Below are 10,442 nucleotides of genomic sequence, written 5' to 3'. Positions count from 1 at the left end.
GAGAGAGCCGTGTACCTGCAGATTAAGGTCCTTCTGATGGTGCTGATGCACGGCATTGCTTGTTCTGACAAGGCAGCAAACAGGTGGGCAATTAGCATGCACAACCTGCGTTTTAAAATAATTAATTTTGCAATTCCTACGTGCTACCCAATTTAAGGCTTATCTGCTTTATCCAATGCCAAGTCATTTAGATCCAACCTCAACACTGAACTCTCCCCGAAGAAACAAATTGCCAAGAAAATCAAGGTAGCATGATACCAGCTTTCCAACTAAAGAAAGTAAGTGTTCCTCCCAGAAAGTGATTTCAGAACTGCCGTTCAAGCAAGCCATCTCACTCTTACACTTAGAGGGTATGATCTTCCTTGCTGCCTTCCAGACTCCCAACTATATACATACCAAAAGGGAATGAGGTGACACTGAAGCCATTATTGACTGAAGGACTGAACTTCATGTGCACATACAAGTGCAAGAAAGTTAATTCAAAAGATGAATCGTATTTTCATCTGTTAAATAAACAATAGGTTATTAGGCACTCAAGGTTAGAGTGGTATGTCACTTTATTTCAGTGTTTCCCAGGAAACAGATGTGTGCGAGTCAACCTGGTCTAAACAATAGGAAATAAATAATAGTGAAGATGAAGGCAGGGGCATTAAGGAATGTGAGCTAAGTTTTTTATAAGCTACCACACACATATAATCGCAGAATGGAATGGTTACTTCCACGGTGGGACGAATACGCGATTCAATACCAGAATAGCAGCCACTCCCAATTCATCCTTTGTGCAACCTTGAGGAAGAACCTAAAAATTGGATGGTCTGTAAATCACTGCAAAGAGAACAAATCTCTATTGAACCAGGAGCATGTCAAAGAAATCAGGAAGGATGATGGGGATTAGCGCAAAACATTATAGTGCATAATGTTAGAGTACACATGATGCCAATGGAAGAGCAGTAATTTAAGCTTAATTTGTAAAAGAATATGTGCTAGGGCCCAAGGTATTTCTCAGAAGCCCACCGCTGGCGCTCTTAAATATTGGCGATACCGAATAGAAGGGCTGTATAGTCCTTATTCCACCTGGTGCCTCTTTTATTCACCACCATAACTCTCTCTATTTAATTCTGTCTATTTACTTCTCTCTTGCAAGTAACTTTTCATCTCTGCTTTCATCACTGTTTTTCCTTTTTTCTCATCGGTCTTTCTTTCTTTAATGCTTTTCTCTTGTTCTCGGACAAAATCTGATGGTGGAACAGTCCCCAAAAGGTATCAAATTATTCGCACGCAATAAAGGCAAGACAAAAATATTGGAAAATAACGCTCTCACTTGAGGTTCAGAGTCAAATCAGCTCCTAAAGGGAAGCAAATAGTATAACTCTTTCAAGATAGACAAAGCTAGGAGTCCTGGTGAAATTTATACAAAAACTGCACAGGGAGAGCATATGAGTTGAGGCTGGGTACCAAATTACTAGCGAGGAAAACGCATTACACTCCTTGTAGTGCCAGGCAGTGTTTTTACTGGAGTGTCAGCTAATTTTCCTTATTTGCCTGTACTCACCTGGAAGAGGAAGAACTCTTGAATGTCTTCCCTACCTGTAGTTGCCCCCAACCCTTCGTACCAGCTGAAGCCATAATTTACCTTAGTCTGCTGCATTACAGTATGACCGGACTGGGTAGCATGGTTTTTGTGTGTGCTTGTGGGTTGGAGGAATTAGGGCTGCAGTTGTTGTATGTTACAGAACTGCATGTTCCCAGGCATATCTCTTTCCTTTGTTCCCTCAACTAAAGCCTGCAACTTGCTAGTACATTTTGTGTGCATCTCTGAGCTGACAATGGAACCTATGGCAAACATTCTTTCAAGAAGGTTGGTTGGCCCATGAAGCATTATCTAAAATTTGCCTGATTTTTTCCCCACTTCGAAGAGCAGACCTCATTCAGGACTTCGTTTTTATGTCTCGCCTATACAACGCCCATGCGCTGCATAGGTAAAAAGACCTTTAGCCATCGATTCAGTTTGGCTGCCAAAAACATGCACGCATTGCTTTGCCTTCAATGGCAACGGGTGCACGTTTGGCGATTCCCTTGCGGGAGCCAGCTTTGACATATGGTTCCTGCTTACTTCCGCAAGGGAATCCGGCGCTGGCCCCCTACTCTCTTCCCCTCCCCCTGCTGCCGCCTCCTTTCCTCATCAGCGCGCGGTGCATGCTTCTCTTTTTTTTGGATCCATTTCACACGGAAGCAACTAAATGAAATAAGGACAGGGAGGTTGTGAACCATTTCTTCAAGTCACGGTTTTCAGTAAGTGAGGAGCAAGACAGAAAGAGAGGGAATATTAGGAAGAGAGGGAAGGCAGCTGCCAGCAGAGAAAAGAAGAGGACATTGTCCATGTCTTCGCTGGGCAGCAATCTGGGAGAGACAGGGCTGCTATGGAGTTCCTCGGTAGTCTCCTCTGATCACAAGCTCCGATACTAAACCGCAAACTCTACCATCACCACTTTTTGGGTACGCAACATTTAGCAGTAACCGGAAGCTATTCTCTTCTATGGTTTGCTGCTTTCTTAAATATAACAGCTTCATTCCTTGGGCCCGTCTGGGATTTGTAACTGATAATCTGCTATGAGAATGTGGTGTTTACTGCTTCTTGACAGCTGAAATAATGCTTCTTTTGATAATGGTTTAATTATAAGCCACATTATAGGAGCCAGCTAAACACAGCTACCATGTGTAGTGTGCTCTGTCATAAATCAGCAGAGGTAGTGCTAATTAAGAGTGATGGGAGACTGATTAGCTTTACTCACTCTTAGCACTGAGTCTGGCTGCTTTCTCCAAGACTTCAAGTACAACTGTAAAGGACGAAGCCATTTGCGCTGTGACAAAACATTGCATATAGTGAGGGGAAGTATGTGTTTAGATGTATGACTTTTTGTACCATGTAGTTAATGGACATTAAATCCTACATATAGAGTGATAATGGTGAAGTGTTCGGCCATCAGAAGTGCCTGCGTTTCAAGTGACCTGGACTATACAAGTAGTACCTCTACACTCTGTGTTACTGATCATGGGGGTGAGAGGGTGGTGTTAGCTGTAGGTAAAACTGCTTCCTGGTAATATTGTTGGGATTTTAAGTTGATCCCTTATACCCCATATGGAAAGTGGAATAACAAGCTACCATCCTTTCTCTACGCTGATTCCCTCATGTAAACTCTAAATTCCAGTCTTTCCGCCAAAGACAAAGAGGACTCCAGGAATGATTTGTCACTGGTAAAAATGTTGCGGGATGACTTTTTCATGTTTAGTAAACATGGTTAAAAGTTTTGCATATAATTAATTTAAAAAAGGCTAGGGAGCACCAAGGCGGGGCAACTCACAGCGAGTCGTGCACTATCCTGCTCGGGCAACAAAAATCCAAATGATTTCTCGACAGAGGGAGTGTCGCACACACGAGTGTGCCAAATTCAAATGTTTATTAGCGCTACAGATACATTGCTATTCGATGTATGTTTGTATGTATACATAAATATATATATATATAGAGAGAGAGAGAGATACTTCCACTATTTTCTATGACACCTTTTACAATAACAATCTTTTGCTTCACTTGTTTCAAGGCTGGAATTGAGCACTTGTGGACCTATTTTGATAAACTGTAGTAACTTTGGAAGTGTATTTTCGAAAGTTACATTTTCAAACTCTTTTGTGGACGTGTTTTTTTATTAGCATTTCCCTTCTTAAATCCCTCCTTCTATTTCTCTAAACCTCTCTCATTTAGTGGTAAGTATTCTCATTTCTAGCACCTCCCCCTTTTCTCTTTCACGTGTACTAAAAAAACTGTATGCCAACGCCCAGCTGGCAGAGACCTCCACACAAAAAAGATAGGTCAGGGGCAGGTCTCCGGCCGAAGGTTTGCGAATAGCACTTTGTACAGTTGTAGCACTAGTTTCCATACTTCAAAATGCAGTTTGAGAATTGGGCTCACTCTGTTCCTACAGACCTATTATTTACCAGCCTATTTACTGTCATATCATATTTATCCCTTTGATGATAGTGCATTAACTGCTAAGCATAATAAAGAGATTAAAATGGGATACCAATATAAGAGGATTGACACTATAAAGGCGGTTTAATTTAGTATTTAATCTAGATTACCAAGGATTCAAAATTTACATAGCACATAACGTTCAGCTAGAGGGTGTTATTTAGGGGAAGCTTTTTGGAGGATGCTGTGAAGCTTTGAAAAGAGCTGATATTTTTAAAGTGGAGAGGTACGACTGGCTATGCAGTTGATTTTTCCTGCAGTAAGGAGGCCGTTATTTGACCTTTGCGGCCGAGTGAGTGAGAGCCTCCTGAAAAGGAAATTTCTTGGCAAGGCATGTCAGGGTTTGGTGGTCCAGAGCTTTAAAGTATAAGGCATGCATTCTCATGGTACAGCTGGCCTTAATTGTGAGCCACATAAGGTAAGCAAGTTCAAGTTGATGTGATCCCATTCTTGGGACTTGCCCAAGAATGGGTCTTGCCTACGCATCGCACATGCGCTGCATAGGAGGGCCTTTAGCCGGCGCTCTGCTCATTTCCAAGAACACACTTGTGCTTGTGGGGGCATCCACTTTGCGGGAGCGAGCAGCAGCGCGCCACAAGTGCAGTGCTTGAAAATGAGCAGACTGCTCCCCCAAGCACGCGCACCACTCGCAGGCTCACCACCTCCTCCTCCCCCCCACCTCATCTCCCTCTCTCTCCTCGCCCACACGTCCCGGCCACTCACTCGCTCCGCCCTCTCTGTCTCGCGCACCACTCGTGGGCTCACCTCCAGCTCCCCCTCTCTTTAGCGCCTCGCCACTCCAAGGCTCCTCTTGTGTTGCTATCCTTTGATCTCTGACCATAGAGTCTGCAATCTCATCCTTTCTGCCCCTTCATTGTTGGGCTTCTCACCTTCCCGCTTTTTTTTGTCATTCGCGCTCTTCATCTGCCGCATGTTGCTGCAGTCCACTCCAGGGACCTTACTGTAGCCTGTGCCGCCATTCGCACCTCGGCTATGTCACAGATCAAGTGTTAAATCTGCCACAACACTTCAGAAGTCGACGTTTGTTTATTGCTGCACATTTCCCCCTTTGGTTTTCACCGATTGGTGATGCTTGCACCTCGTTTCACCAGCTGCGGGAGTGAGTTCACAATGTGTGGCCTGAAACTCGTGAAATATTTTGCGGCGGTTTAAGTTTTTGAAAACACAACCAGTGCAAGCAATGTGTACGCCACAGGTATCACTTTTAATGTAGAATTATGTTTAGTTATCCCAGAAGAAGTATTGTCCAGCGAAAGTATGTACGGCTGTGGCTTTAATAACACAATTAGCTGTACATAGCGCTGTCTACCATCTGTTTGGTTTCTAGGCACTGATATGTACATTGCTACCCAACTTAATGTTACTTATTTTTTCGACCTCTGAAGGGTGAACGACTGAATTTGGAGCCCGTTATTATTATTTTGAGATCTGTATAGCGCTAGCTAGACCTGAAGGTATCGGAGCGCTTTACACGTTGTGAACGCATTTTTACTCTATAGTGCAATCATTAGTTAACTTATATCTCATCAGCTTCGAAAGCTGAGAAAGAAATCACCTAGCTCTAAAAACGTGCCTCAAAGAAGGATGCTAGTGTCTCCAGGCGCTTCTGAATGCATCTGTTTTGTGTTCTGTAGCATTCCGAGATGGTCCCAGCTCACCCCAGAAACAATGAGATTCGCAAACTTTCCTTTCAAAAACCGCCCCATCTGCTACTTTCGTCAAATTGCTCGGAATCCCACATCTTGTTTCGAATAGTGCGAATCCAGCGCTGGGGCGCAGCTATCCGAAGTGCAGCAGGTGCATTGTCACCAGGAGCCAACTGCATCCCTTATACAGCTAATTTCTGTTTATTTTGTATTTTTAACTTCCGCACCATGGGATGGCTCTTTTTTTCCCTACTTTCATTATGGCCGAGGGCACCCTTGTTAAGCCGCGGAATCACTAGTGACCCCTAGCTTCACATGTTCTAGTTTCAAGGATGAGCATAGATCATTCTCTGTGCATGGCTTTTCACATAGTTAAATGAAGGGGTGTTGGACTCCCTGCTGCCTTGCAGGTATGTTTTTTCCTGGGCTCTTTTCTGATTGCAAACAGCTTGCATCATAAGGCAGCACATCTTGTGATATTAGTACCCGAGTTATTACTTTGTCATTTTTACATGTTACCACTATCTGGGTAGAGATTCCACTACCAGCATTGGCATAGCCAATAGGTCTCGCCTTTGGGACCTTAAGATTGTTTAGCAATGCAATAGTTGATGAAGCTGCACTAAGGATATTCTGCTGGATAACTAAACACGTATAAGGTCCCAAAGGCAAGGCCTATTGGCTATGCCAATGCTTTTTTTCCTGGCCAGGAAAACCCCACCGTCTAGCATCCGCAGACGGCTCCTCTCTTTTTCATTGCAGAAGATGCATTTTCATTTGCTGCAAAGGATAGTTTTTCAAAGGAGGGTGTGGGCCTGGGACACTCCAAATTTGATAAACTGCAGAATTCACCTCAATATTAATGCCTGCTTGTGCTGCATCAGAGACCGTGTTAAACCTCAGTCTCATGAGACAATATGTTAAGGCAACTACAAATGCGTACTAAAAATCAGAGATACTATTAAACAAATGGTGGGGTCCACTCAATTACGGATTCTAGATCAATGGACTAGTTAAAGGGTTTTATTACAAAATACATAAGTGAAGCAGTAGGGCCAATGCCATGAAACCTTTCAATAAAAAGGGTTAACAGAGAAATGCAAAATCTGAAATTATTTTAAGTTCCAAGTGGACAGCAACATCATGAGAATCACGGAGAGCATACCTATAGAACAGGAAAGTTGTCTGGCTCAAACCCAAAATGGAGTTTTTTAAAATAATAGTTTCACATATGAATTCTTTTGAACTGCGGAATCACTGTGGCGTGAGCAAATGTATAATTTCATCAGAGCATAGAAAATACTTCGTATTGCCTGAACACTTAAACACTATCCCACAACATGAATATTTGTTCTACCCACCCAATGCTAATTTCATCCAGCGGTGCTAGAGCAAACTAGATACATGAACAGCAAAGTGTTATTTGAATGAATAGGGCACAGTGATCTAGTAGAGAGACCCTGAAGAAATATTTGCAGTTTAATGACCGAGGATGTGAAGTCGGTCGGAAGAAGGACAATGAAAATAAACAATATTCTGCTTGACTATATCCTGAAGATACGACCATTCGGTGTGCAGGGGGGGAACATTAGTGACAAGGGTGCCTAGTAGGGTGAAGTGACTAGTAGAGAAGGTGAGATTGTGTTTAGGCTGTTGATCAAAAATCCGGACTCGGATAAACAATGGGCCTTTTCTGTGAAGAGCATGATAAAAAAAGTCGTAGACTTCGGATTAGAGCATTTCGTGATAAGGAGCCAAAGGAGAGCATGAAGATGTCCAGAGATTGAGGAGAGGAGGAGGAAGGCAATAAATACACTGGTGGTGGTGACTGGAGGCCAGTCATTTGGTGAATCAAGTTCTAAGGAGTTCTAACCATATAAATTAGACATTATGATGGCTTGAACCACAGTTTTACGGCAACCTAAGTGAAACATAGGCAAGAGTTTGCAAAACATTATGTTGAAAAAGAAAAAAGCATGAGGAAGGTATTCGGCCTATATCAATAGAGAACTAAAGTTGATGGTCGAATGTAAAGTCATGGTTTTTAGCACTTTGAGTGGGACCTTGACCTAGTTTCATGGGTCACTAAACTGAAGAACACATGGAAGGAGGATGTCCAATGATTAAGACCTCCGTTTTGTCCACACTCAGTTTGAGAGCTGGAATTTAGATGGAGAGGTAGATGTGGTCTAATAGTTAAAGTGCTGACTGTGGATGGCAGATGGCCCTGGTTTTGAATTGGGCATGGACAAAAATGTATTTACACTGGTGTAATTTGATGAATTTCAGAAATTTTGTGTAATGCTTGTTATGCAAAATTGCTGAAATCATAAAGTTACTCCACGTCACGTATTGTTGAGATAACTCCAACACACGTTCGTTTAAGAGCGTACTTTATTTAAGTTCGACTTGTAGTACGGGCCAACACATCCGCTACAACTGACAACAACTCCAACTGCCGCCAGGAACATTCTTTATCACATTACAGCATTGTGATATGACATACCCACATTCCATCAGCATAACTAGGGCCCCTGTCATTACATAAACATGCAGGTGAAACCTAACACATTAGTTCGCTGCATTCGTTGCAACAATATAGCGCAGGAGCACAGCAACAACGCGAATGACCAGAATTAGAGTGGCTGATGTTCACAGCACTTTTTTTTTTTTTAGCTATTTTGTAATACAAAATGCGTCCTCGCGTCCAAAATGAACGTGAGAATGCATTTTGTACTAAAATATATAGCTACAGGCAAATTTGTATTACAAGTAATTTGCTGTAAGTTTCCTAAAATTTCACAGAATTAGGCAATAGCAAACTATGCAAATTTCCGGCACACTACATTCCCTGGCTTAGTACTTGAATGAAAATTGATTGAAAATTCAGTCATTCTGTGCAAATCATTTGTACGTAAATATATGCTGGTTGCAATATAGGTCTCACTTTACATTGGAAGAAAAACGTTGTTGTTTTCGTAATAACATTGGCACCGCCTACATCTCCACAATCTTAATTTAAAAAATTTGATTTTTGATTTGAGTTTGACCATGCCGGTTTCATGCAGATCAGTTAAGCAGGGAGCCAAATAAAGGAGGGGCGTTAGGGGTTCAAATATAATTTTCATATTTTAACTTCCAAAGGAATATTTTTCTTCGGTTTCAGAAAAAAAGTCCACATGGAATTATACCAAACATGTCATGAAAGTAGAACATTAATCAAGAAATTGCCTTTGTGTGATTTGGGGTATATCCTTTCAGCAGTTTTGGCAAAATTAAGGTTAGAAAAGTGTCTTGGAAGGGTTTAAAATGTATGCGATATGTATGTATGCATGTATTATTTGTTCAATTCAATCTTTTCAAAAGGTAGAGGAGTCAAAAGCAAGGATCCAGTCAAAAGGTGATTGGAGGGGAACTATATTCTGAGAGTAGACCGCTATTTTGCACTGTCATGATGTACTGCTCTTTAAAGAGGTGTATCTTTATGCCTTTCGTATATTGGAGCAGAGCTGGTGTAGTCTCTAAGTATGTGTGTGTGTGTGTGTATATATATATATATATATATATATATATATATCTTCCAAATTTTTCCCAAAAGGAAGACGCACTTAACAACCGATAACTCTTCAGAGTTTTATAATTTGTAAGACATAACCTAGCTAGCATTTGTGCTCAGATCGTATTTCCACCTGGCACATTTCGGGCCTCCCGGCCCTGATTCAAAAGCGAAAACTAGGCACCAGCATTTTGAGGCTCCTTCTTCGCCCACACTGATTGCCTTCATGGCCCTCCGATGGGGTCTCTCAGGTGAGTTTACTACACTTCGTGCATGCTGGGACTTGTAGTGTCTTGATGCAATTCTTACCCTCCACACGGTGTGCTTTGTTTTCTTTTGTACTTTTATTATTTTATGCTCTTCAATGCGCTAATTGCCAAGTCTTGGTATATGATCCGTTGTTGCTGCTCTGAGGCCTTGAGCAGTTCTGTGCCCCTCTGGCTCTACTTTAATTTCTGTGGCGGTGCATTCTTCATGACACGGCTGCAGTCGCATATTATACCTTGGAAATTATACAACTCTGAAGAGTTATCTGGTGTTGAGGGCATCTTCCTTTTGGGAAATATTTGGAAACAATATGTGATGGCAGCCCTGCCGTGAAGACTGCACCACCATGGAAATTAAAGTGGAGCTTCAGGCTCCTGGTAAGGCATGCTGCAGGATGCTCTTAATGAAGCCAGTGTGGAGTCTGGGAGATCATAGAACAGTCAATAAATGCAATTCACTAGTGCCCGAGCTTCAGTGCATTTCTGAAATCACATGCATTCAGTTACTCACTCACGTCTTCTGATCTGACCTAATAAACGTTTTGAAGGAGTTCTTACCACTGTATTATACCACTTGGTACTTTCAAATTGGGCAGTTTGCAAGTCCTTTATTGATTTCAAACACATATGAATGAATCGCCAACCTAACTAGAAAAACGGTTGTTTCGATATAATAGAACTTGCTCTTTGCATACAATATTACAATACATTTTTCATTTTTTTTTTACCTGGTTTACAAAATTCTTTTTGTTTTTAACAGAACCATACATTTACAAGGGAAGGACTTTATCAAATTGATGTTAATGTCTCCAGTCCATTCAACTGGATTAATCGCACTCTCCATGTGGTAAGTTTGTTGATGAGACTAAAGGTAATCTGAGTGCAGTGCTGTTAGGTCATTAGAAATGATAATTAGGGGGGGC

General features: G+C 41.8%; 1 protein-coding gene across 1 annotated transcript in view; it reads left to right on the top strand.

The window, feature by feature from the left end:
- The window catches only part of PKD1L1 (polycystin 1 like 1, transient receptor potential channel interacting), a 1,793,388-nt gene that overhangs the window by 319,675 nt on the left and 1,463,271 nt on the right, over nucleotides 1-10,442 (top strand). The window contains exon 7 of the mRNA XM_078688182.1: nucleotides 10,280-10,366. Within this exon, the coding sequence (XP_078544308.1) occupies nucleotides 10,280-10,366 (87 nt within the window). The remainder of the gene's footprint in view (nucleotides 1-10,279; nucleotides 10,367-10,442) is intronic.

The sequence above is a fragment of the Lissotriton helveticus genome, chromosome 4_1 (genome assembly GCF_964261635.1).
Source record: "Lissotriton helveticus chromosome 4_1, aLisHel1.1, whole genome shotgun sequence".
NCBI classification, from domain to species: Eukaryota; Metazoa; Chordata; class Amphibia; order Caudata; family Salamandridae; genus Lissotriton; species Lissotriton helveticus.
The sequence above is the reverse complement of the archived record's forward strand: the minus strand, read 5'-3'. Positions and strand labels throughout refer to the sequence as shown.